At 44.5% G+C, this 27,996-nt stretch overlaps 1 protein-coding gene across 1 annotated transcript; it reads right to left on the bottom strand.

Annotated features, from left to right (window-relative positions):
* Window positions 1–25: 25 nt before the first annotated feature.
* Window positions 26–27,996, bottom strand: sptbn4a (spectrin, beta, non-erythrocytic 4a). The gene is made up of 19 exons (XM_057055619.1): window positions 27,126–27,996; window positions 23,307–23,567; window positions 21,531–21,764; window positions 21,298–21,387; window positions 20,718–20,996; window positions 20,515–20,645; window positions 20,217–20,421; window positions 12,918–13,163; window positions 12,680–12,814; window positions 12,358–12,599; window positions 8,954–9,092; window positions 8,738–8,822; window positions 8,371–8,579; window positions 6,083–7,344; window positions 5,693–5,753; window positions 5,341–5,609; window positions 1,985–2,155; window positions 1,774–1,816; window positions 26–732 (listed from the first exon to the last, which is right to left on the bottom strand). Exons 1-19 carry the CDS (start codon window positions 27,246–27,248, stop codon window positions 448–450), a joined length of 4,470 nt encoding a protein of 1,489 aa, XP_056911599.1. The 5' UTR covers window positions 27,249–27,996; the 3' UTR covers window positions 26–447.

Below are 27,996 nucleotides of genomic sequence, written 5' to 3' on the forward strand. Positions count from 1 at the left end.
AATGCACAAAGTAACAGATGTAAAATTGCAGATAAACAAATTTTAATTGTTTGTCACAATGGGAAGTAATACGAATGCATATTGCTGTCATTCATTACCTCTTGGAATAATCTAGCTAGACAGAACATTACAGGATCTGTTGAACCCATAAAGACAGAATGTGGCAATTCAAGATTAAACAAGCAACAGTGTTACAGGGTTGGATTCCCAGGACTTTCCTGTGTCGCTATCTGGCCTCCTGGCGGCAGCAGGTGGCACCAAAAAGCTCTGATATCTGGGTGAAGTGGAGTGGAGTCACAGTTCCAAGCATCAGTTGTCCCATAGCACGTCAGTGAGGATCTACAGACCTACAGGCTCCCATCCCTCCCTCCCTCCCTCCCTCCCACCTTCTGAGCACCTCCTCCAGCTTTAGTCATGAAATGAAATGTTACAAGATAAACATGATTGTCATTTACTCTTTAGAGAAGCACTAGATTCTCCCGCCCCACCCTCCATCCTGTCAGCAATTTCAGACGTGTCTAACTTCTCTGAGCGATCCCCTTTGTCTGACCTCTCATCCCCCAAGGCCTGCTCAGATCTCTCTGACCTGGCGTCCACGTCCCCCTCTGATTTCTCCTTCCTCTCAGAATGGTCGGGATCCAAGGGCGTCATGTCTGGCTTGTCCCACTTTTTCATAGCCTTATATTCAGCTATACAGATGGTAATATTTGAAGTCCAGGCCTTGAGGTCCTCCTAAAAGAGAAAGATGCGGCACTTCAGAAAGTCTTTGTCTTACGATCATTTGACCCATCTTTTCAGCAGCATCTCTGTGTAGAGTTGATGCTGTTTCATGCATAAAAATACTGTGACAAAGTGCTCAAGATCCACCACTGATGTAAAAGTGAGGACTGTTTTTAAGTGTAAGGACTACGACACGTTCCCAGCAGCTGTCACTTGATGAGGATTCCACGTCTGGGTCAGCTTTCATCAACTAATACTCAGAGAGCATCGGAGAGATTATCATTACTTGGACCAATTAAAAGCCACTTTACAATATGCTAAAGTCATGAAGCTCAATAAGCTGGTGAGGAGACCCTGAGGACACCTATCAGGACATCAGAGTGGCAACGAGCCCCTTCGTCTGCTCCTTCCTCTGCTCATCCACCACTGCATCACCCATCTGCCACTGACCACACGGTGACCATGGGGGCGGGATTCATCAGGGACAACATTGACCTGGCCTACAGAGAAGAGGTGCACAGCTGGTGGGTCGGTGCCGAGACCACAACCTGATCCTGGCTGAGATAGAGCTCAGCCAGGCTCCGCTTGTTCTCATGGCGGTGGAGCTGCTCAGCTGTTCCTCTGGTACACATCACAGGTGTCCTCACCTGCTCTGGGAACAGACTGTCATGGTGAGGAGGGCACAGCTGGGTGTGTGTGTGTGTGTGTGTGTGTGTGTGTGTGTGTGTGTGTGTGTGTGTGTGTGTGTGTGCCCGTGTTCACCAGCCTCTGGAACAGCTTTACTGTGGACGACATGACCATGCTGTCTGAAACCGTTTATTACAAGAGCAGGTTATTGCAACTAGTCATCATGCTAGTTAATAGAGCAGCAACTGTTTATCCAAGCAGGGACCGAGAATAAATATGAGACACAACTTTAGGAAACTGGAGATGCCATTTATGTTCAGTTAGAAGACATGTGTTCGCTGACACACAGACTAAATAAACACGGATAAATTCAACACGACAGGGAATTTGATTCTATTCATTTCTCTTAATTAGTGATGGTCTTACCTCATCTTTTGCGTGGAATGCAAAGTTGTTTCCATCGTCCATTCTGTGTCAGAGAAAACCACCATGGATTATATTTACCAACAACTTTATCACCAAAAACTGGGACAAAAAGTCAGTTTGGAAAAATCTGCCACTGTGTGCACGTGTGTTTGGAATTGCAAAGTTATACTTTATGGCATTTCAGGTGGTGCGGGAGGAGAGTCGTACTAACCGGAGAATGAAGACATTTTTCTTCTTTTTATAGCCCATTGAAGGATCAAACGAGCAATTACTCAGGTCGAGGGGAGGCTCTTCATTGTAAGTTGTGTTATGGTTGCGTGCATCCTTGTAGAAGGTCAGTTTCCCCTCTTTAAGCACACAGTATACGTTCACCCAGGATTTGCTGAACAGTGAATATGGCACAGAGAACATAAGGTTAGGAAGCATGGGGACGGACACAGGTGATACCATGAAACGTTACCATTAAGAGAAGTTTGCAACGGGACTCAAGTGCTAACTTTCAGTTTTAATGAACAGGTTTAATGAAAACAAATCAATCAATCAATCAATCAATCAATCAATCAATCAATCAATCAATCAATCTTTATTTATATAGCGTCTTTTACAATCAAAATTGTCTCTAGACCCTTTCCAGAGTCCCAGGGCCTGACCCCCAACAAGCAACAGTGGCAAGGAAAAACTCCCCTTTAACAGGAAGAAACCTGGAGCAGGACCAGGCTCATGTAGGGGGACCCTCCTACTGATGGCCATTTATCCATTAGAAATTAGATTTATTTTTGGAGACTTAACAGTAATAATGATAATAGAGCAAATTTAGTAAACCAGCGATGATATTTGACTAAAAGAAACCGTGACGATCACGAGCGATTCGTCTGTTAAAAGATTGTGTGACAAAACAGTGTGGTCCAATTAACTAATGCGCTTCCTGATTAGAAGCTTATTGGGAGGTTTAGTAATAATGAAGGAAAAGAGCGGGCTGTCTTTAACCTTGGGGCATCAGCATTAAAGAGCAACTCTGCAGGAAAGACCTGGACTTGGTAGCCATGAGTCAAAGACCACATTACTGGCCGAGGGCGCGCTCACATGTCATCGGGGGGGCCGTATTCACCGCCCTGCAAGGCAGCCTGTGATGTCCTGCTCTCAGCTGTGAGCCGGCTGCACACTCAGGACCTGACACGCTGCCCTTCATCTCTGGAGACTTCAAGCTGGCCCCTCCTAGATCCTCCCTACATTCACGTGATCATAATGATTGAACCATGCGAATTGTCGCCTCACACACTCAAAGGGTGAAAGGTGAAAATGACAACCTTTCTTTTCTCGACTGCTTTTAGACCTTTTGAGGTCCAGCTCCCTACGAGTGAAGGCAGGGTCCACGTCTGAATAGGTTAGCAGCTCAGTGTCGGTCGGTGTCTTGCATGTCTGCAGAGGTCTGGAGGTGTCCGGGCAGCCCCGCCCCGCTATCATGTCTATAAACAATAGTGACGGCGTGCGTCGTATATCAAGGTGATGGCGCGGATGTCGGATGAGCCCCTCACCTCTCAGGCCCTGTTTACTCAACCTGTTTACACCTGGTTGGGTTACACAAAATATAATATAGAATATAAAGTGCTTTAGAGCTAGTGTTCAGTTGAGTCTCTGTTCAAAATAAAAACATATCATACAAAAGAACTTGCAGAGAACATGGTTGGGAGTCGTGCCATGTTTTGAAGTTCTTCCTCAGTGTCAGGTATGAATACTCAGGTAAGCCCAGTAGCCTGCAGCGGTGGTGTGAATGCCAGCAGTTGGTGAAAATGCTCCACATATCATCTAAACAACAACTGATGCGGCGCCGTTCTTTTAAACTCATGGTTCGTTGTCATAACGCTGTGATTTCAGGCATTCTGGTGTAAATGGACTGTCCAAAGGGAACTAAAGTTTTGCATTTTCACCCAAAACGATTGTGTGACCAGGACCTCAGGGCTCCATGCTGCAGCCTCCATTGACTCCTACAGCTGTGGACTTCCCCTTCATGGCTCCCCTGGCTACTAGCTCTCAACAACACCATAGAACTGCCCTGGAGCCTGTCTTGGACTCCCGTTTCGCACCCTCCAACTTTGCCTCTCCCAACACCAGCTCAGTTAACCACAGCCCCAGCCTTTCAAACCACTCAGGTGGTGACCCAGCTGAGGACATTGGAGATGTGAGAGACCAGGCATCTCAAAGCTGTGCTGACCAGCTGTGTGACCTTCTGCCATTTGGCTGACAGCAGCTATTTTCTCCACACATCACTGTCTCATCTAGAGAAGGTTGGTACCACTGTAAGTATCGTATTGTTTTTTAGTTACCGAGAGCTTTCAGTACCATCCAGCGTGTCCTGCTGAGGGACAAGCTGTGGGAGTGGACAACCACAATGTGCAGGATAGCAACTGCCTGGAAGACTGACCACAGTATGTGAGGACATAGACGACGAGCAATGAAAGACTTTATTTCAAATATTCCTCCATCCAGACTAGCAGAAGGCTAAACATTGGTTTTCGTTCAATCTTGTGTGCCTTTAATATGCATAATTCCCTTATTTCCACTCAAATGTCTAATTGACGGATTATTTATTATTGAGCAGTTTTATTGATTTTATTCGTGACCCTTTTGGGGTTAGGGGGAGACTGCTGGAGCCTATCCCAGCTGCACATGTGTGAAGCTGGTCCACCTCTGAACGAGTCCCCACCTCATTGCAAGGTATCATGTGTGAGTTTTCCTGGGTTCAGTACCTTGCTCAAGGGCACCTCGGCAGTGCTCTGAAGGTGTCCTGGCACCTCCCCTACGACTACTACTACTACCAGAACACCTTCCAGGTTTCGTCTGAAACCAAGAACCCTCTGCTTCTTAGCCCAGTTCCCTACGGACTGAGCTACCACTGCCATAAATCTTCAAACTGAACTTCCCTTTGAAAACGTTCAGCCCAAAAAAAACACAGAATTTTTTATTTTGAAAAAATTCCAATGTTTTATTTTCTCTTTGCACATGACTTCCTGTCCTTTGTGCACTGCACTGTGCCACATTGCTAACAGCGCCACCCCTGGTGTACACACATAATGATTTGAATAGAAACGAATCAGCTCTGCATTGTTTCAGAGCAGAGATCCACCACAACCTTAATTGGTGGATGTAGAGGGCCAACTGAGTGAAGTAAGGAAGGGGGAAATGTTTCATGGCTATGGACAGAGGTTCCCATAACTGCGTGCCGAAGGGCATTATTGTGAGGACAATAGAATAGGAATTTGTCTTATAAGATAAAAAAACAACGATCTTTGTAAATGTTACTAAAATTGGGTTAGGGTTTGTACTGTTATTTCATGCTCAAAATATTTTAAGGTCAATTTAGAAGCTTTTTCACACCTGAAAATTTTATAATGAATTAAACAAATTCATCCACACTTAACAACCAAATTGTTACAAACACCACACTCTAGGCTCTATCTTTTTTAATATACTATATATAAAAAGATGTCCATACATGTGCATGTGTGTGTTTGTGTTCTAAATAAGTATACATCATTCATTCATCTGTGATTTCAGGGGATATTGTACCTGTTTGGGCTCCTCTGTTGACCTTCCAGGTCAGAGGTGGTGACTTTCTTGCGGTAAAGGAAACCTTCATTCTGGGCAGTATGTGAAGGTGGCTGCGGGGTTGTTGGGGCACCAGTAGCTGGAGCTGAGCGTGACCGCCGTGCCTCTTCAGGCTCTTTTGGGCGGGGCCTCCTCCTTGGCTTCGGACGGTCTCTTGCACGGGGTCGCCCATCAAAACGAGTAACGGGTGCTGAGAGGCTGCTAGAAGGTCGATACATTTCTCCTCTTGACTAAATAAACAGAAGGAAAGTTCACGACAAAAGACCAGTAACATTGCACAATGGGCTCCTTTTATTGTGCCAGTCTTACGCACATGTGCTGCTTCTCTCTCCTGGACTTGTTCTACAATCTCTGCCATGGTTGTTCTCTTGTCACTGCAACAAGAAATGACACGACTCACTAAAGGAAAAAATGCAGAAAATCTACTGTGCCGTATTTGTATCAGTGTATCAGTGTATCAGTGTTGAGGGCTACAGACAATTCCAGAGGATTCAATGATTACACAGACATCACTCATTTAGCACTTTTTGTTTTCGTTGCATTAACATTGTGTCTGGTTAGGGATAGTCAACATGTTCCAATAAATGCTCCTAAATCGATTAAATACAAAAACAAACCATGATAGCGTATTAAGAAGAAATCCCTCATTGTGCAGTTAATAAATCAACATTTCGTAAATGTTGCATCAATTTTATTCACATACCTTGTGTGTTTGTCAGAGCCAGTTTTGATAGATGCCTCAAGGTCACTTGAGTCCTGCCTTTGCAATCTCTGCTTACTGCTTCCCTCTTTTTCACTTGAAGACTGTCGCTCCAAATGCCTCCGATAGCGTTCTTGACGCACAATCATCGGAAGCTCATTCAGCCTGGCTTGGATCTCCTGTTCACTAGAGGTCTGTCTCCCCAGTTTGTACTCTCTCTCTTGCCTGAGATGGTCCATCTGAGGATCAGAACGACTGCCTCGAGGATCCCTCTGGAGACGGCCATGAAGGAGTTCTAGCCCTGTTTCTGGCCGTATCATGTTCGCCAGTGGGGTTTCTCCATAGTGTTCCCTTTGCATTGTACTAACATGTAGAAGAGGGTTGACAGCCTTGTGCAGGTTGTTGATCTTAGGCTGTGTAAAGTCAGATTTCAGATTCTGCCATGTATATGCCATTTTAGGCTCCAGTATGCCACCACTCTGTGTTAGGTAACCAGAGCTGATCAGACCACTGCCAAAATGACTTCGGGGTAGGTAGTCTGTGGCAGACGTACCCCCACTACTTGGATAAATTTGCCCTAGGTAGCCAGAATCCACCATATTCTGGTGTTGTGTTAAATTGACAGTGTCCCCTAAAATGGATTGTTGGTCCACATATCCAGAACATCGTATATGTTGAGGTTGACCCAAATATCCAGAATTACCCATCTTTGGTTGATGCAGGTAAGTAGGAATTCCTCCTGTGCCGCTTGATTGCTGAGCAAGGTTAACTGGACTTTCTAACCTTCCATCACCCGCATGGTGTTGCATTCTACCCACAGACCCAGCTGTCAGGCCAAAGTCTCCAGAGCTGTCTACACTGCCACTAGTTGGAGGGTTTATTGTGAGATACGATGACGTGTTCACACCATCACGATGGGAGGTTATCACCGAGAATGCAGTATCACTGTCACCTCCAGCGGCTTCGTGGTTCATTCCAACGTATGTTGAGGTAACGAGCTTCCCACTGCAGTGTTGTCCCAGTCCAGCATAGCCCGAATCATTTATTGGTGAGTTGTAGCTCGCTGGAGATGAACACAGTCTCTGGGTTACAGATGTGGTACTTAGATCTAAATTGGTCTTGGCCTCAATTTGTGCTTGTGCCACATGCCTCAAGAACAATGAGGAAGAACTGCTTGATGGAACACTGGGAGTGAGACAGGATAATGGGAGCATCCTCTGGCTGGAGAATGATGGTGTAGTCTCTCCCCCTTGTTTGTTCTCAGTCTGAAAAGAGATAGACTCGTTTTAATTACCACACAAAGTAAAATGATTCTGTGAGTTATCAAGAATGATTTGTTCAACCTTTGTATGGTATTTACATTTCTCAGAAGCCAACACATGTTGGGTCCTGGGTATTTGTTTTGGTGTTCTTTTGTGGAGTTTTCCCTGTTCCTGCTCTGTTCTTTCTCCAAGGAGTCTGATGGAGCCACTTTCCCACAGCTGTCACTGCTGCCAATTACTAATGACTATTAAGCACCTAGCTCCTGTTCACCAACATCTGATTGTTTAGTCAGCTTTGTGGTCAACGTGGGCTCTGAGATCAGATATATTTGAGATTTACTCTTGAGGGCTCCATGCCTCCCTCCTTTTGTGGAGATCTTTTCCCCTCCTGAGTAAGTTTTCCCCGCAGCGTTTGAGGCTTCTATTTTTAAACATCTTTTGAGACCTAGTTTGCTGACTCCTGTCTGCATTCAGGTCCAGTTCAAACAAAACATAACACCACACATCCGACACACACCATTCCCCCCTCCCCCCCCCACACACACACACGTTACATACACAAGAGTTGGAGCAACAGAGCACATTACAAAATCTTCCACCCTCAATATGACCAAAATCTTGTCTGATTCGGAATTTAAGGATGGATAAAATGAGAAGTTGGACCACATGGAGCACTGCAGGTGGATGTTGGAACAGCCAACACCCTGCACTAAAGGAGCCCCTCAGCCAGCCACTGCAGGAACTTTACAACTTTTGATGTATTCATAAATTAATCCATTTCAGGATTAATTATAAAATTCAAAACATATCCTGGGTGAATTTGAAGCAAGGGATACCAGAGGGTCCCAAATGTGAATACCATACAAAATTGAAACAGTCTACTTATAGCATGCAGCAGAGAGGGAGAGGGAGGCACCTTTCACTGGTTAGGGTTGGGGTAACCCTAGGGTAACCCTAACCCTATAACAGAACTAAAATGTGACTTAGCCAAACAATCTTAACAACTACGACATCCGTGGTCAAACTTACTGTGGAAAGTTTTCGGAGCGAACTGAAGCGTTCTTTCCAGGTTACAGCAGCCTTGCGGAAGGCCTTATGACGAAGGATGAGTTGCTCGACTTCATCTTTTTGGCTTTGTGCTTCTCTCTCTGGCTCATCAGAAGTGATCAGTGGCTCCTTGGCCTTCAACCAGACTTCAGCCTTTACTGTCTCCTGGGAAAAGTGGAATCTTTCCTTCTCTGGAGTGGACATCAGGCATTCAACACACTTGTGATTACATCAATGAACACTTTGGTAGAAAGTTATTACTTGACAGTAATTTCACCAGTATTTTTTTTTGTTTCACCAGTTTAATCATGCTGATTCTAGAAAATAGTGATCATCTGATAATACTCACTCTTCTGCAATTTTTCCTCATGTTTTCCCCACTTTTCAAGAAGATCTCTTTGTTTGGCCTGGAGACTTTCCAGCTTCTCTTTAATCTGTTGGGATGGATTAGTCAATTGTCCAAACTACAGATCCTATATACTGCACAACATATGTGTCTAAATGTATGCATTTGTAATAAGTGTAAGATACAGCATGGATTAATTCATGACAGGATTTTGCTAACCTCCTCTGATGCCGAATCTCCTGCAGCTATCAAGATCTTGCCAAGATCTGCACACTGCTGTATGGTCTTGCTGCGGCCATCTATTTTGCCTTTTAGCTCTTGATGTTGTTTCATCATCATCTCAAGAGCTGTCAAATCCCTGTTGTAATGCAGTTGCTGAGATTAGATCCTTGACATTATTGTGTACAACGCACTGTAAAAATAGCACTGGATTCTCTAAAAATACCCTGGGCGCAAACAGCCGACCGGAGCGACACCTGTCCCAACAAACACTTTTACATTTTAACTGACTACTGGGGTTTTAGTTACTTTTATTACTTTAATTTTTTTTATTTTGAAAGATCTCAACACAGAAAAAGCTTTGGATAAAACCAAAAACACTTTGTGTGAGGAGTTTCAGATATTTTGATCTGATTATGGCAAAAGAAAATGCTTGGTACACTTCCTTGTTGTATCTTTTGTCCGTTTTATCTGTATGGCCTAGAAAACAATTATATTTTTAATAACTTAATGTCTATTAATGTTTATCGCTACAGTAAAAAAAAAATTGAATCTACAGAGACACTGACAATTTAAAAGTTTGTATTGCAATGCAAGAAGACCAGAGTTGGAGATGGACTTTATTGAAACAGTTTTTAACAAGGTAAATAACAGCCAGGTTGGCAGCAAACAGGTGGCCTGCAGAGTTAGGCAAGCTGACTTGAATCTAATAAATCCATCCAGGAAAGCATGTGTGAAGGTCAGGTTATCACATATAAAGTCAGGGACTCATTTGCAGACAACATCCTGGTTGCATCTAGCATGGTCACGGAGATTCCTGGTTCAAAATTGTAATGTTCTGTTGGGAAAAAGTCTTTCTGACTCTCTGTCTTGGCCGTCATACCCCTGAACTGTTTTTCTGAGCAACTGTATTCGGCAGTTGCTGTGGTAAACTGGACTTCTAATAATCCTGGTGGCTCTGGTCTTGCACCTCCTGGTGTTGGCAGAACCAATCCAGTGCAGTGTTTTGCAAGACATTGTTGGACTGGGTCTGTAAGGATGGGCACTTCCCGCTGCAGTTTTGTTGATGGCGAGAGGGTCATGGGGCTGCTGCTGCCTTCTAAATCCCATAACCAGCTCCACTCATGATAGATTTGCAGGTGTGTACTGATTCAATTCTGAGTGTGAATACTGTACAGCATAGGGCTGATCACACAATCATGGGGGGGCAGCAGTGCTGATGGTCATGGTGTCAAAGACACAGTCGCCAACCATGTTACGGAGTTGCTGATCCAGGCACGCAGCTCCGAGCAGTCTTTGGTCCCACAGTTCAGGATACTGGGAAATCACATGCACGATCCTTCCCTCCACTGTGCTGTTTCTGCTCTGGAACCTGCTACTCTCACTCTCCCACAAAGATTGGTTAGGACTAATAAAAATCTTTTTAATTTCTAATTGTGCACTCCTGCATTGTGTTACCACAAACAGCATATAATAAATGGGATGGTTGGCAAAATTCTGTACTTGCTGGTGTCCAGTTGTGCAGAGAATGATCTGTGCCATCTGTGGACATGTTGCATCTATAAGAGAACTGGAGGCGATCAAAAGGGGTTTGAAGTCCATGATGTGTTCTTTAATGAGTTTCTCAATCACCTTCACTCCTGTGAGTGCCACAGGTCATTCAGGCACAAGGCCTCCCTGTTCATAAGTATGCGGACTATGGGGGATTAGTTCAAGGCTTTTGGGAGAACTGGCTGGGTCAGACACTCACTGAAGATGTAGTAGAAGATGCCAGTCAGCTTGTTGGAACAGAAGGCAACACAAGATCCCATCTGGTCATGAGCTCTTCCTGATGTAAACCCACTGGAATGCCCTCTGAACATTGTCTTATATTGTGGCGGCGATGACACAACTGCCTGTCAGCAGGCAAACACTTCAGTCTGACGTCATCGAAACATGGACAAATGGGCATCCTGAAAAGTCACCAAATGCTGCTTGGGTTTCCAAGGATGTACTCCGGCAATTCACAAGACCGTGCCGGTGTACTGTAAGTTACGAAATGGCCTGGGTCTCCTTAGTCCGTAATGGTGTCTCCTCCTTGACACATCTGGCTCAAGACAAGCATAGTAATGCTAGAAACAGTGGCGGCTAGTTCGTCGATGTCTGCTGCTAAAGTCCTCAAAATATCCCAGTCAACATCACTGAGCACACTCTGGAGGATGATTTCTGGTTGGGCAGTCCAAGTTTCAGCTCCCACATGCCCAGAACCTCCTGGTGGAGTAGTTCTATTGTCCAGTATGGGTGGGAAATATTGTGGTCAGTTTTCACAAAAGTTGCCTCTGGTCCAACTTGATAGCCTTGCTTGTAAGGAGTAGAAATCAGCCATTGACACAAAGACAATTTGGCAAAGTGGCGCTTTCATGCTGAGGTGTTTGGCGCATGTAGAAGTTTGACTGGGAGCAGTTGTGATTTGGAGAAGAAGGGTAGGGAAAACCGGGCAGTGCAGCATATAGCTTTTACCTCAGGATAAGTTTTGCATAAATTTTTGATCCACTTAGACATCATTTGTGAGGAATCAGTGACTGACTCTCATTCAGGTTTAAGGTGAGATGTTTGGTATTTTGTTACTCGCAAGTCTTCACGTACTGGTATTAAAAGTTTAAGGACACCCGATGTGATGTCTACTGGGGTGACTTCTTCTGTGTGGCCAGTGTAGATAGTTGACTTCTTGTGGACTCTTATTGTCATTTAGCAAGAATTAAGTCTAGACTAAGAGTAACTCCTTTTTGTGTCTTTAAGTTACTAGTTTACACATAACTAATAGCACATCAACAAATGATGTGCCACAAAATGTATTAATTTCCGACTCAATGCTGATATAAATACAATTCATAATACAGTACTTCAGTGTAATAATCTTACTTATAAATGATTTATGAATGACATTGAGAGTAATTTGATTATTTAAAGAACAATATCGTTGTATTCATGATTTGCAAATATGTTCACAAAGCCCGTTTTAAGCATCTCATAATGTTTGCTAATCATTTAGTAACTAAGAACTACTTGTGAATGAACAGTCGTATTATGTGAAGGGAACACCGATTTCATTTGGCAAACAGAGATGGAATTCTGTCTCCAGGGAATGAGTAGCCATAGAGCAGAGACTGGCAAGCCAGTCCTCAGAGGTCCATGATCCAGCCAGGTTGTCTGAGGTAGACAAGTGCTCACACTTGAAGAGGTAACATCTGTTGAATAAGTGATAGGGAGGAAAACATGGCTGGATTATGGCCCTGGTAGGACTGGGTTGCCCATCCCTGCTAGAGTACCGGTACGTTTAACCGATGAGCTAAATACATATAATATAAACAGGTTGTAAAGAAAACTTCCAGATTGTAAAGAAAACTTCCAGATAGCTGCCTCACCTGGGCTCATCCCATCCTATCTGTCCCATGATGCCTTCCATCCACATCAGATTTTCCCGAACAACAGAGAAGAACTGCACCTTGTCGGTGACTGAAGTGACCTGGACATGACTGGCCTCACAGGCGCTTAATAGCTCCCTCCATGCCTCTATCACCTCCTGCTCTTGGCCTAAAATGGCCTCCGCCTTCTCCCCAGCATAGATGGTCCTCAGCTGAGTAGAGTTCTCTTGAAGCTGCCTGACCTGCAACAAGGCAAGACAGCTGGATAGACAGACAGACAGGCAGACAGACTGCCAGACAGGCAGACAGAAAGATTACTTGCCTGTGCCACCAGTAGCTGAAGGCCATGCTCAAACGAGAGCATTACTCTCTGCAGGGTTGCTGCATTAGTGATATTGGCCTGGCAGGACCGTAGTTCTGGAAGTTGCTTCATCTTCTCTGCAACTTGAGCCAGCACCTACCACACAAGCGTGAAGTCAGATTATTGTGCTTAAGTTATATCTGTGTGGCAAAACCGAACTCAACTACTGAATTGAGGAAGATATTGGTTTTAACTGCACCTCTTTGCAGTCGGTAAAAAATTTGTGTAGTTGGCGTGATGCTGCCAGCATCTGCGTTCGGGTTTCCATCAGCTCCAGGAGGTCGGCCCATGAATCATTCAGTCCATCCTTCCACTCTGCTATGGTGGCTGCATCAGAGTGGTCACATTTGATCATTTCGTTCACCAATTTGTTCACCTGCTCCAAGCGCTGCTGGCCGATGCTGTTGGTTTCTGTGACAAACTTAGTGAATCTCTCCTGTAGAACCTGTAAGACACAAAGAATGCATTGATTTGGGTTGATCAATTATACAAGAAATGAATAAGAAAAATGATACTGGACGAATTCAACAGACTCATCCTCACAAAACAAAATCTCAAGGACACTGAAAGACCTTCAGATCCCAAAGCTGCTTCCTTCCCTGGACAGAACCAGGGAAAACCATATCCCCTCTCCTGGTCAGTATTTGAGGACGTGAAGCTCTAATCTGACTTCTGGTCTCATTACATATTAGTATATTTTTGAAAATATGTGTCTGTTTTTACTTTGCTTTCTAGTTTCCCCCTTTCTGTCTATCCTGATTGATCTTTAACCCAAACCTGAAGATAATGTAGTCTATGCTGTACGGTGCCAGGAAGAGTGCAAGGAACTTTACATCTGTGAAACTAAACAGCCCCTCCATAAACAAATGGCCTGACACAGATGTGCCACCTCTTCAGGTCAGAACTCAGCAGTACACCTACACCTAAAGGAAAGTGGGCACTCCTTTGAGGACAGTTTAGTACAGGTACTGGCCAGAAAAGATCACTGGTTTGAGAGGGGTGTCAAGGAAGCCATCAAGGCATGAGGCACTTCCTATCACCTACATACAACACAAGCTCTGCCCTCAGCGACTTTAGAACTGAAGAACCTTCTGGAGAGACGGCGAAACATCTTCAAGGAAAACCCTAACAAGTCCAGTCGCTTCAGAAAGCTTATTTGGATAACTGTGACCTGGATGATTGAGAATATTCACAGACAATGACCAAGATACTGCAAGACAATGAGCCATCAAACACTGCAGGCAAATCTTCTCAGAAACAGCAGCCATCCGGCTAGCTAGCTAGCACCCAGCAAGCTAGCACCCAGCTGCAAACAAGCCACCTCAAAAGAAAAGGAGCATTTTCCTCTAACTGTCACCACCAGGACCAGACAGCAAATGATCAGCTCTCCCTCAAGGACTGGGAACACCGCTAAGTTAAACTAAGCTAAAAGAGCGTCAAAGTGATTTGTATTTGTGTTGTAGTGAGTTCTTGTGATCCATTTGATACTCAGGTTATGGTTCCATTGGTTCTGGCACACTGTGAAGTTGGTATCAGCTAAGCTGCCATACGAAGGCTTAGGGGCTCTTGCATGCTAAGCTAACCATCCTTCCTCTAACCTGGCCCATCATCACACACACAGACACACACATCTCAACTAGCAAATGTTCCTAGCACCTCACACCATCGGACATCTTGGTCGACCTTTGTTCCTGGCCTCAATGTCTCAGCAGCCCATTTTGACACAGATGCTTGTTTTGAAGTACGCTGTTGAGTGTTGTTGCCTCTGTTAATAAATGTCTTTTAAACATACCTGCTGTCTAACTTAATCATTAAATATAAAAAAATCACATTATGTTAAATATAGATCAGTCTTTCCTCTACAGTCTGTTGCCTCATTTTTAATATAACTTTACTGTCCGGCAATTCATCTCGGTCAATGACCACAATCACCATGTACGTCAAGCAACGTATGCCAGAAGACAAAAATATCCAAAAGGTACAAAAACCCAGAAGAAGCGCAGTCAGCCAGAGACCTGCTGCTGACAAGCAGTGCTGGAGTCCTTGTGGATGAAATAAGGAAGCCAGGCCCTAACCCAACATGCAGTGAGTGTCTCATCATCTTTGGCAACATTACGAAGCAGCACCACAGTAGTTTTACAGATATGACACCAGGAGCTGTCATCATTGGAGGTTCTCTATAAGAACATCTCCAAGCAGAAAGGTTCAAACAGTGTTGAGAGGGCACAAGGGCTGAACCTCATGAAAACAACTTTCTGTCAGAAGAATGACCAAATCAAGCGGACTCCAGCACCTTCCAGCGACCCTTCCTTTTAGTGCCAAGGGGCATCTATGGCCATTTTGAGTCACTATCTTTTGTTAATGTCTTCGAGGCCTTAGAACTATCCATTGAAGAACGTAGATCAGGAATTGAGAAGCATTCAAGGACAAAGGCAAAGAACAAAGAATCACAGTTGATCATCTCCCAGATCAAAGACAGAGACTTCAGCTTCTAGTGGCCCTCCTTTAATGAGAGAGTGTTGTGCAGTATTATTTAATGCCTGTAAGTAATGTAACTATAAACACACTGTCCTCCATAAATTCTACACCATTCTGCCGCTGTCTTCCACTGTGACTGACCTTCCCAGCCGCCCCACAACTGATACTGCTTCGTAAGTGTCTCTATGCATCCGCTTATGTGTTTCAGTCAGTCAGTCTGTCATTCTGCCTAATAGCTGTCTGTCTATCGACCTGATCCTTCATTCCCACGTTCAGTTCTACACCACTTCACTTTGTCTATATGAAATAAACCATGAGGAAATCTATCAAAGTTGTTGTGCTTTATTAAAGTGTTTTATCATTATGAACACAATTGATTAGATCTAAGGTTTATTTCTCAGTGTGTAGAAAGGACTCTATATCACACTGTCGTGTTTACAAGAACATATGACATCTGGTCATGGACGTTGGAGGCGCAACACACGTTGGTCCTTTGTCAGATGTATGGGGCTTCACGTGAAGAATACTTTAAGGAGTGGCCGTGGTCAGAGACAGACAGATACTTCACTGAATATGTAAGTGATTATTGCAAGTTATTATTACTGACACTCATGAGGCATCTGCTGAAAAAACAAAAAAAAATCTTATTCCTTTTCCAAACCAAAAGTGTAATTCCAATAAAACCTTGTGAATTTAATGCATTTACTCAATTATTCATCAAGGAATTTTAAATGAATGCAAACAAAGGTTTTTACATAGGTAATGTTATGCTAACAACAAGCCAACGGCAGGAATAAGCATGCTAATCTAAACGTGAGAGCTTCATCAACACCTATGGTGAGTTCTACACTGGAGTACAATAACTTGGCTAAGATGACTTATTTCTTGGGGGTAATTGTTGTGCTTGCTTCAATTTAAAAAATGCTAGATAAATGCTAGACTGGTTAGTTACCAATCCAAACTAAGATAAAAGCTGCTATTGGTTGTGTCATAATATCAGCTGGAAAAGCGTCAATTCCACCAGCATGTCCTCGCTCACTCCGCGCACCTGGGGCAAATCAGTAATCAAGAGCCCCTATAGTTCCCTGCGCTACACTGCCCCCTGCCAGATTGTCCTCTGTGTTCCACATGACTCTCCAGTGTTTTCCTGCCTGCCTGTTTTCCTGGTTTCGACCCTGCCTGTTTCTGACGACTCTGTTTTGCATGTTCCCTGGAATATCCTGTCTGCCTTCGGTTCCTGATAATAAAGCTGTGTTCAGTCAAACTCTGCTGTCGCTCTTGGGTTCTCATCTGCTGCCTGACAGAAAAGATATTCTATCAGAAACCAGGGAGATGTTTTTTAAGCCCAATTTTCTTAGTTCCAACATTCAAATTCCCTACTCTCAGTCTCTCTTGGCATTCCTCTTCTCTCTCTTCCTAAGGACACACATTCCTCCTCTCCTTCTTCGACCAAAAGTAGTCTAATTTGTAGTAGTCCAGGACCAAGCATTTTCTGCTTGTCCAACTACTGCCTCATCCTTTTAAGCTCCATCTAGCCTGGACCAGGTTAGTCACATTGTGCCTTCAAATACTCCATCCACTGCTGAACAGCCAATGCAGCTGGGACGTGCCAGACTAACGGCAAAAGAACATAACAGGATCCGGGCTGGTGATTGTTTATACTTTGGCCAATCTGATCACTTCATTTCTGGGTGTCCGGTGCGACCAAAAGAATTGGCTTGTCAGTAGCGGTGGGGGTACTGGCGGCCCAGGGTTCATCTTTGGAAAGACCCCTGCCCTTGGAACAACTTATGTCCACATCATTATGTGTCATAAGTCTGATTCTCCCTCTTCAAGTCTTGGACAATTCTGGAGCCCAAGACAGTTTACTGGATGAGGAGTTGGCAGCACAGGCAGGCTGGAGCCTTTACCGTCTCCCTTTCCTGCCACTGCCTTCTCTCCCCCCAAGTCAGCTATTTATCTTATTATGCCGTGAGAGGGAGGCAATGGAGAAGTCCATTGTGGAGTCCCTCATTGCAGGGATTATCCGACCGTTCTCCTCACCTTGGGTTTTTTTGTTGAAAAGGACAAAACTCTTCGTCCATGTATCGAGTAGAGGCCTGAACAGCATAACGGGCAAACAAATATTCGTTACTTATAATATCTTCTGTGTTAGATCCTCTCCAGGGAGCCCAGATCTTTACCAAACTGGATCTCCGGAACGTCTACTACTTGGTTAGGGTCCGTAAGGGTAACGAATAGAAGACAGTATTCAATACCACACGATGAGTATCTGGTTATGCCTTTCGGACTCACCAATGCCCCAGCAGTGTTTCAGGCTTTAGTTAACGATGTCCTACGAGACTTCCTGAACCGCTTCATGTTTGTGTACATTAACATCCAGATTTTATCTCGACGCATGTGGGCCTTGTGCGACAGGTCTTGGGGAGATTACTGGAGAACAAGTTGTGAAGCCAGAAAAGTGTGATTTCCATGCTAACTCTGTCCTTTTCCTAAACTCTGTGGTAGGTTGGAGGCAGACCAGGAGAAGATCAGAGCCGTGGTGGAGTGGCCCATCCAGAAGGAGTTCCACATTGCTCTGGACTTCGTAATGGGCTTTCCTACATCCAAGGGGAACACTGTCATTCTGACAGTAGTGGACCATTTCTCTTCCTTGTTCTGCCCAAACTTCCCACTGCTCTTGAGACTGCCAACCTTCTGGTCGACCACATCTTCAGACTCCACAACATCGCCTCTAACATAGTTTCTGACAGGGGCCAACAATTTACTTCAAAAGTTTGGAAAACTTCAGCTAAGGCCCTAGGAGCCTCATCAGCTTGTCTTCCTTTTATCACAAGTCCAACAGCCAGGTCGAAAGGGCTATTCAGGGCCTGGAGTCCGCCCTTCGCTGCGTTGCCATTACCAATCCATCTTCATGATGTCATCATCTTCCCTCAGTGGAATACACCCATAACATATTCACCTGTTCTGCAACTAGGTTGTCCCCCTTCGAGGCATCACTGGGCTACCAGCCTCCCCTTTTCTCCTCCCACGACCTTAGTGATTGCAGTTCCGCCCATGCAGGGAGGCTTGGAGAACTGCAAAGTCCTGGCGTGCACCCAGAACTCCAGCTGGCACTCAGCCTACTGCCACCGGCAACGAGCTCTATCTTACCAACCCAGTCAGTTGGTTTGGCTGTCCATCCGTATCATCCCATTGGTCACCAAGCGTCCCGTAAAGTCTCTCCCCACTTCATCGGTCTTTTCCCCATTGAAAAGATTATCAATCCCTTTGCCATCCATTTGACCCTGGCTGAGACCATGAATCCACCATACCTGCCACATTTCCCAGGTATAACCTGTGTCCACCAGCTCTCTATCCCCTCCTTCTGAACAACCACCTCTCACATGGCTCATGGTGCTCATCCTGCTTATATAGTGTGGCGTTTGGTGGAGGTCCAACACCAGACTGTGAAAGGATGGCGCTAGGGCGGGCTCCGGACTCCACGCTCTGCTTTGGAATCCTGAAATGTGATTTAGGGGATGTGGGGAAGTAGTTTGAGCAAATTATTTGCGTTGCACTGCAGTAGAAGGCATTGGTGCTTTGTTGAGGAGACAATGTGCCAGGACTTTGCTGTTTTGCCTCACATTTCTGTTGGATCATGACCAATGTAGAACAGATGCCTCCAATATGACTGGCATATCTAGTATACCATTCCACACCCTATCAGTCAAGTTAGTCAGGTTTGGCCAAGTCACTTGCTCCTGAACGTTGAGGGTTGCAGTCACCTTGCCCATGGCCTGGAACGAGATGCACTGAATACAATGGGACAAATCAGCAATTGCTGCCATTTTCTCCCACGCGTCGGAATATTGCTCATCAACCGACAGAGTAAACTAGTCTGCCTGGTAGGATATGAGGATGGAAAGAGCCCTTTCTTTGTCAGTGCTGACAGAAACTGCTAACTGGGCTTGTAGGAGGCTGCAGGTAGCTGGCTCATGCTACCTCAACAGAGATGTTCATTTAGGACAGCTTCCATCTCTCTCAAGTGGAGCTCTTGCTACACTGATGCATGTTTACACATGTCAATCAAGGCCAAATGGATCGAGTGAGCCGGACTTCTAACCCTGCCTTCCACCCCCTTTCGTAGACTCAGGCAGCTCCAGGTGCTGGGATTGCAAAGATGTCATCTTCCCCCTGATGTTAGCATATGTCCAGCATATTTTCCTCAGAAAATGGGAGAGCTCAGAGCTACTCTCACCATTCATTCATTCCCAGTCTTCAGAACTGCTCAGGCCACATTCTCGTCTTCCTCCGCCACTGCACCTTAGTCAGTCACTGAAGTAAAATGGCTCATTGTTCATGAGGCTAGGCTGGTGGGCTATCCATAGCGATCACCAAAAAGCTGGAATGCTAACAGAGAAAAGGTCGTGGCTTGCTGGTGTGCTATCATGGGGTCGAGAGGAGTAGCTTGTGTGCTGACTCAGCTCAGCCGACTCGAGCATCTGTTGGAGCATTTGATAGGAACTGAAACCATGAAGTGGCTGTAAAGAGCCTAGGATCCATGTCAGGATCAATTTTAAGGTTCTTTTATTAGATTTCAACTGTTTTATTATCTTATCTTTCCGAGCTGCTTACATTCTCTCAACCCTCCCGGATGATGAGGTCCTCTGACATTGGCCTTTTAGGTGTTCCTGAAGCTAGGACAAAAACGTGGAGCGTCCACATCTGTGGAACAGCCTTCCAGAAAACATCAGGACCACAGAGATTCTTGATATTTTGATATTATTCTTGATAATCCTTCTAAAAGATTTTTGATTATTATTGAATTAAAAGTGCACACAATGGTATTGGGCGTGTACAATCATAGGACTTTCCATGGATTAGGGAGTGTCTGGACCCCCCCCACACACACACACACACACACACATTATCCCGCCTATGACAGTAAGACATTGTTTGTTGTGAAGAAATGAATTATTGGCGTTCTGTTGTGTTTGGACCAAGGCTTAAACTGACGCCCAAATGTTAGAGCACTAACCGAGACATCCTCGAGATCGTGGCCGAGCTCTGTGGAACTGGCAACAACTTCACGCTCTGTAATCCATTTCTCTAACTCCTCCACATCCTTGTTGAGCTGGTAGAGCCAGTACTGTTGCTCAAGCTTGGTCTTCCTGTGTTCCACCATGTCCTTCACAGACAAATATAAGCGGTCTATGTGGGACTGCTGCTTCATGATCTTCTCACTTTTATAAATAGACAGAAAATATTTGTTACTGTTTGGCCAGAAGGTAGGGAAAGGGTGCAAACATTGAGGGAACACGTAAGACATGTCAAACCTTTCTGGATGTGCAATTTCCAGCAGATGCTGGCATTGCTGGGACAGCGAGCCTACTTTCTCTGCATATGTTTCCACAGATTCCTCCATTGACTGGTGGTCCTTCAGCAGCTGCAGGGTGCTTTCCTCGTCCTGGGGAATCAAACAAACAAGGTCAGCTTGTGTGCCATGTTTATGAACACGTACTCGTATCTTTTCTCATACCAGGCCTTTTTCTTCATTAGCTAGTTGGAGCTTCTGATCTGCGAGCCAACTCTCAATTTTAGCTGCCTCACTGTAGTATTGCTGAGCTTGCAGTGCCGCATTCAGCATCACAGACCTTCGTTCTGTCTCTATCTGTAAAACTTCCCACAGCTGGTGAACGTGTTCTGCCCCTTCACGCACAAAGTCCACCTCTGGAGTCCTCAAGGATGCAATAATTCCAGCACGGTCAAGAACCTCTGCAATACGAGCTCGCCGGCTTGACAGTTCCCTCTGCAATTTCTAATGGATCAAGCAGAGTTCAGCGTCCAGACTGAGCTGGGTTTATTACAGCGAAGTAAAGACAGATAAGTGCATCAACATTTCCTTAAGCTATAAAATGCCTTAATTGACTTCTGTGCAATTTGAGCAACATTCATATGTATTACATATTGTGTAAAAATATGATGTTGCGGCTTACGCTCGGGTCGATATTTCTGTCAGTGTTTGAACATTTTCACTAAAGTGCATCTATGAAGGTCTTAAGAGATGTAATTACCCGACACTCTATTTACTATTTAACCACTGGACCTCTGACACCTACCAGGTTATTTTTTGCATGTTGCTGCACACTGTGGAAATTCTTTCCATAATCCTTACTGGTTGCAAAAGGAAGCCGTTCCTGGATCCACAGCTATGTAAAAAAAATAGAAACGACATTCTCATACAGAGATAATCCACAAATATTTAGAACTATAATGTCAAACATATAATGAAATAGTTGTTTTAAACAGCAGAAATTCGAGTTAATCGTATACAAAAGACTGAGAAACTCACTAGCTCATCCTCCAGGTCTTGGGCGACTTGATGCATTTCCTTGGAGGCCAGTAAGATGCGTCGTCTCTCCTTAAGGGGCTCAATGAGGCGGACGATGCGAGTCTCCACCCTACCTGATGGTTCATTGCCCTCAGTGTCACCTGCTGTCAGCCTCGACTCAGGTAAACAGACACCTTGGAAGCTTTCGAGTGGTCCAACATCCTTGTAAAAGTCCCCTGTTTGAGATTCTGTTACCTGCACCAGAGGAGAGGAGAATTATCACGTTTATAAGGACTGCACAAAAAGTGGCATAGGTTTCACTTCTCCAAGATTCAATTCAATTCAATTTTAAATTATTGTTATTTTAAAGGGACGCCATGTATGAAAGTCATGATATTTGCAAATGCTTGTATCACTGACAACAGTGATCTTCTCATGTTCTCACTCCTCGAAGAGTCAGCCTGGAAATAATGCTGGAGTTAACAATGTGAGGTTCTGGTGTCTGTAGCTCCGCCCCGCACCGATTGAACCATCGCCAACTCAGTGTTCAGGCTTCCAGGCTGTCTGACGTCACGAGCCCCAAATGGCCTCAGCGTCATTCGTCGTGACAAGGTCGGAAGGAAACGAGGATCTCTAGGAGATGCTTTTGAAAGATGGCTGGAAGCTGAGAATTCGAAGACCAACACAGAAGTGCTGATTTTCCCTTGGACAGGTGAGATTCATGTAAAGTTGGCTAACCTGATCTGAATAAAAAGAGGTACGCTCTACACTTATGGTTTCAAACTCACATACGGCTGTTTTAACTCAGCCTTTGAGCACTTATCTGACATAATATCGACAAACTACACTTCAGAAACAAAAAGCTAAAGTATGTATTCTGTTAAAAATTGGCACAAAAGCAAAGTGGACTACTCTAGTACTAAAAAAATATTATGTGGAGTCAAAGACACTGAAGGAATTTTCATTATTGAAACTGCAATTTTTAAATTCATTGTATCGTGTGTCAAGAGTAAAATATTGTTAACTTTTGCTTCAAATCCAAATGATTCTTTACTATGTGGAGGCTGTAATGGTTCTCTGTGATGCAGTTCAATCAGGATTCAAATATGAAGTTTAAATCAGGGACGTTAAAAGTGAATAGCGACGCTTCAGTTAGACGGCAAAATCTGTCGTTTGATTCAGAAAAGATAAAGCAAAATACTTGTAGTTTTTGTCCGGGACTGCAGGGATCAGTTACTGTCCAGTTCCCTCAACAGTTCCCCCAACATGTTCATTCCAAGATTTTTTGGATTTATTCTATTATTTGATTTAAAAATATGCTTTTTTTTTTCCTGAGGCAAAAAGAGACATTTTCAGTTTTACTTTAACAAATAAAGGAAAACATGTAAATTCCAGTCTAGGTGTAGTTCAGTTATTTAGTAAATGAGCGATAAAAATGTTTAAGATAAAAGAAAATGAAATATGCCCGTTCCGACTTTGTTGTTGTGTGCGTAAAAAAATCAAGTCATGTTTTCTCTTATCATGAAGGTACCTCATTACATCCCTATTCTTTACACATCAAAACAAACAACACATGAAAAATAAAGGAAAGGTCAGAGTGTCATCACGCAGCATCTGTAGGTACGTCTGTTTATTCTGAAAAGCTTAGCACAAATCCAGAGATTGATGATGATGATGATAATAGAATGGAGTGGTGAGGAGTTGGTCCTCATCTCCGAAACCAAACCACATCCATGTCTATATCATTCATCTGTTCAGACACCTGTGCACAGGCGACACTGAAGCCTCGAGACTTGCCTTGGTTTTGTGTAGCTGCTCACTGAAGGTAGGCAGATAGTGTGTCTGTTCTAGTTGGGGGGGCTGCTGTTGCAGGTTTGACAGCTGGTTGTCCAGGTCCAAATAGCTTTTCACTTCTGACTCAGGTTTATTGTCAAAGAGCTGACGAGCTTTGGCTTTAGTTGTGTTCTCCAACTCAGACCAGCACTCTCTAATCTCCTCCAGCTTCTGTTGAACCACTGAACGCAGCTCTGGCTTTTCCTGGATCAGCTCTTGACCCTCCTGGAAATTGAGAATTGGAGCAGTTAAAAAGCATCTAAACCATTCATCCATTCCTTCATCTTCAAAATGTTTCTCTTGATGGGGCCTTCGGGCTTGTCAACCAGAGTTTTTCTTTTCAAGCATTCTGACCTTCTGCAATGTGTTAGAATAATAATATGAAATGACCTCGAACATTTAGACATTGTCAAGAGTCTTTGATGTCCTGATGAGGATCACAGGAGCACTGGAGTCACCACCATCTGCTCAACCCAACAACAGAGCAAGAGGACGGGCAGAAGTGTCCAGGCTAAGCCAGGCTATGGAGGGGACCGTTCAAAGTGCCAATCTTCAGCGTCTTCCTCATATCACATTCATTGTGAGTAAAATGGATGCAAACACCTGCTGGAAACACCTGCAGATCATTTGTGATTGTCCTCCGCAAGCATGCTTGGCTAATAATTACAAAGACGCCCACAAGGCAAAGAGAGCACACCAACCTCAAACACTCGATAGACGATGTGGGGAGGGATGCAGAATATAAAAAATTACGAAGGAAAAAAGACCAACTCCATCACACCTGCTGGAGGTAAATAGGCCACCTGCCAATTCCCTTCTACAAACCCCCCAACTCCAGAACCAGCCAGGACCCAGTGGGCTTTGGGATCTGTTAGTCCACGTAGGGTTGCTACACTGGAGAGGCTTCAGCAAGGTACTTCAGGTATGCTACCTGTGGTCTTTGGAAAGCTCGTCGGTATCTCCCTAGCATATGCCGCTGTACCACACTGTTTGTGGGCAGCTGCTATCATCCCAGTCCCAAAAAGGCCAGCAAGAGCGCACCAGTTGCACTCAGTCCAATAATCGTGAAGTGATTTTAGCCAACATAAAGTTCAGCTTTCTCCCTTCCTTTGATCCGCACCAGTCCTAATACAGTACAAAGAGGTAAAATGATGCCATCAGAAGTGCAGCCCACACTGTGCTAAATCACCTGGAGCTCCAGAGAGTTCCTGACAGTGCACCTACAGAACTAGAACCTGGACTCCATCTCCTCCTCCACCACTCTCAGCACTGCGTGCCCACAGGGAGGTTTGCAGACCTCATTCCATGACATGACCATCACCAGGCTCAACACCGGCACTCAGAGTCGTCCTGATTCTGGACCTGAGGAGGAAATGGGACCCATACGCTTCTGCATGGATGGATGGGAGAGAAAATTGTGTGGGCTCCAAAACGACAATACAATCAGCACAGACTGGATCTTCTCAGTGCACTCAGGAGGAACAGGATGGCATAGACAGGAGCCATAACTCAGCATTATTATCAGTAGAAAGTGTCTTCTCATTTTTAAAAACGTATGTAAGAAAGGTTAATATCGCAGGTTAAACACACACAGAAATCTGATTCTTAGTTGGCGCTTTAAGGTTGAGCAAAGTTTCAACTGGAGTGGTAAAAAGCAAGTGGAAGACGTTCTGACTAGTTTGATGGAACAGATTGATGTGACCTGCAGGAATGAGAAGCTCCATGGACTTTAAAGGACTAAAGCCTGTTTTAGGTTTAGGACGTGCAGTCCTAGCTCACGGGTTATCACTGCCTTTGGAGAATCTTAAGGAACGTCAAAAACCAAGACTTGTGTCCCAAAAGTACCTGGGAGCCTGGGCTACTCTGCGGGGCTATGACCCTCACCAGACTCGCCTGCTGTATCTTTGAATACGTCTTAGAAACGGAGGCTTCCAGCATCGGCCCATCACCCCCCTGCACACAGCCGCGACACCATCCCTCACTCTGGGTCTGGACCACACAGAGATCCACGCAGCTCTGGTGTTCAGCTACCTGGGACAAACTAGTTATGTCCTAAAATATCACGAAAACTGTGATATTTTAAAAATAATGTGCTGCTTATTCATCACTTTTCAAATGCACAAGACCAATCACAAATATTTATATATGTAGAGAAACAGGATATAAAGGATCATCTGCTGAACCACCATCACTGCCGGCTCAGGTGACGTTTCCACCTCACTGGAAATGTGGCCAATGGCTGAATGTCACATGAACAATCAGAAAGGCCAATTCATTTCATTTTACGAGAGAATGTCCCTCAAATAATATTGTTATAAAGGAGTTCTATGCGTATCAACCATGTCATAAGAGCTGCGGTTCTCGCCCCACAACACTGGCCAGCTCCACAAATCGCTTTCCTTGGCGGAATCATTCATTCACATCCAGAATCCACGACTACAATGTTTCATCCATACAGCCCACAATTCAATATCCAGATCTCCAGCACACTGCTGTCGCCCTCACCAGCTCTCCTGAGCACGTTCCACGATACCCCAACCCTCCACTGGCTCCACATACCACAAGACCAGTCCAAGGTCCTTCACCTAGTCTACAGTGCCCTCCATAACCTAGCCACCTCTTAGCTCATAGACCTTCTCTACTGGCATGTTTTCCTTCCACAACCTTCTCTCCTCCGAAATCAACTGTCTCTCCACCTTCCAGAACCAAGCACTGAACCTGGGGGGCCAGATCTGCCCCCACCAGCTCATGGTCCACACACAGCCATGTCTGCACCACCTTCAACACACTCAAGACCCAGATTTTAAGAATAGCTTTAAATGGGTCTTTATTTAATAAATGATGCAAAATACCTGATGGTGTTTTACTATTTCACAGTTTATTTCATAGCTATTATTATTATTATTATTATTATTATTATTATTATTATTATTATTATTATGAATTGCACCCTTGCAATGATGGAAGTTCAGCACTCAGACCAAAGATATGTGGTTTAAATGAACACTGTTCAGATCTGTGTAATATTTCCTCCATAAAATGGCAAATATGATTTTATTCAAATTTTATCACTCACATTAAAAATATCCATTCTGTACAAATGAGCACTTTTTTCTGCCCACAAGGCCCCCGCCTGGATTGAATGTGAACCACTCCTCACATAGGGTTCCTGTGGTCTCGATCCATCGGACCGTTTTGATCAGTACACCCTCATGCTAGAGCTGAAAGAGTCATCAGCGGGATGCAGCAGAACGCGATATTAATACACGGAAGAGTGGCTGGCACATGTTTCCACACAGACGCCGTGGTCATGTTAAAGGGACATCACACGAAGGACCATTTCTTACATTTCTTCAAAAATATCAAGTGTCATTGAGTTATTTGCTTTTTAAGGACCAGTCTGAGCTTGAAGGAGTACATTTGAATGAGAACCAGCTTTCAGCTAAAATAGTAAAATTGTATGTTTATCTTTTTCTTCTTTAGAGGATTTTATGTCCTCTTTAAAATATTTGATCTTCAAGTTCACACAACCCTGCGACGCCGAGGCTTTATGCCACCATGGAATCCGAAACCTACGTTGCTACTCCAGAGGTATAACCTTGAGAATACGATTCAGGATGTCCCAAAGCTAATTGATGACAGCTACTGATTTTTACTTATTTGCACTTTGTACGATCACCTTCACTCTGGTTGTACGATGTGCTGACTTTGACATCCTAACCCTGACTCATATGCTCTTCCTATCTGACCTCCCGTCCCACTCCCCCCTTCACCTCTACTCACCAATTCTATTTTGGCTAGCCATTCTTTATTGCAGGCCAGCTCCACCATAAAGGCCTGGTGCTTCAGCCACTTCCTGTGTAGCTTTTGAGCTTCATCTCGAGCCGTACCTCGGGCCATAAGCATCTTCTCTAGCTGCTCTTCCAGTTCCTCAGCTAAGGGTGATAAAAATAGCTACCATAAGGAGCCCACTGCTCGGATGAGCCCTTTTCCTCCGTTTGCCCACAAGATGGACTTGATGGAAGAGCCACACGCACAGAACTGGTAGATTGGTATCTGTATTCTCACCACCCACCACAACTCCCACCAGTCAGTCAATTCAGAAAAAAAAGCACTTCAGCAGCAGCCGTAGCAATGGAAGCACTCAAATCCTTCCTTGGTGGCCTCTGGGTCCTTATGCCCTTCTGATTCATGGGTCTTGCGGTAGTGGTGGTGCAGTGCCTGCTAGCCAGTCTCAAGTACGGGGAAAAAAACCACACTGAAATAGAGGAAATAAGCCAAGGGCAGCACTAGTGAGGAACAGATCCAAGATTCCTCGCAGGTTATATGATATCATCTGTCAAATGTCAGTTAGAATCCAAGTGTAGTGTAGCATCGCCAGAATATCAACTGACCATCCACCGTTCAGTAGTCCAGTGTCTTGTCCTGGATAACAATGCTACGGACCGCAGCAGGAAAAGTTAAATAGGTAGAATGAAAGGGATGCACAGGCGATAGAGAGGAGCCTGGAGAATATAATCATCCTTGTTCTCAAAAAAAAAGGAAGAAGCAAGAAGCAACCCACAGCCACTGATTAGCTCCTCTTCTTGATGTTCTCAAGCAGCTCAGCCATGGTTGGTGCATACTCCTGCAGTCTGTCCTCCAAGCTATGCCT

The sequence above is a fragment of the Takifugu flavidus genome, chromosome 14, assembly GCF_003711565.1.
Source record: "Takifugu flavidus isolate HTHZ2018 chromosome 14, ASM371156v2, whole genome shotgun sequence".
In the NCBI taxonomy this organism is placed as follows: domain Eukaryota; kingdom Metazoa; phylum Chordata; class Actinopteri; order Tetraodontiformes; family Tetraodontidae; genus Takifugu; species Takifugu flavidus.

What these genes read in the sequence shown, in the direction of transcription:
- sptbn4a (XM_057055619.1), bottom strand. Translation starts at nt 27,248, where the DNA reads ATGCTTATGGCCCGAGGTACGGCTCGAGATGAAGCTCAAAAGCTACAC. An exon ending in GAGATTCGGCATCAGAGGAG is followed by an intron (nt 8,823 to 8,953) that starts GTTAGCAAAATC and finishes CCATCCCAACAG; the next exon opens with ATTAAAGAGAAGCTGGAAAG. An exon ending in AAAAATGTCTTCATTCTCCG is followed by an intron (nt 1,817 to 1,984) that starts GTTAGTACGACT and finishes TCTCTGACACAG; the next exon opens with AATGGACGATGGAAACAACT.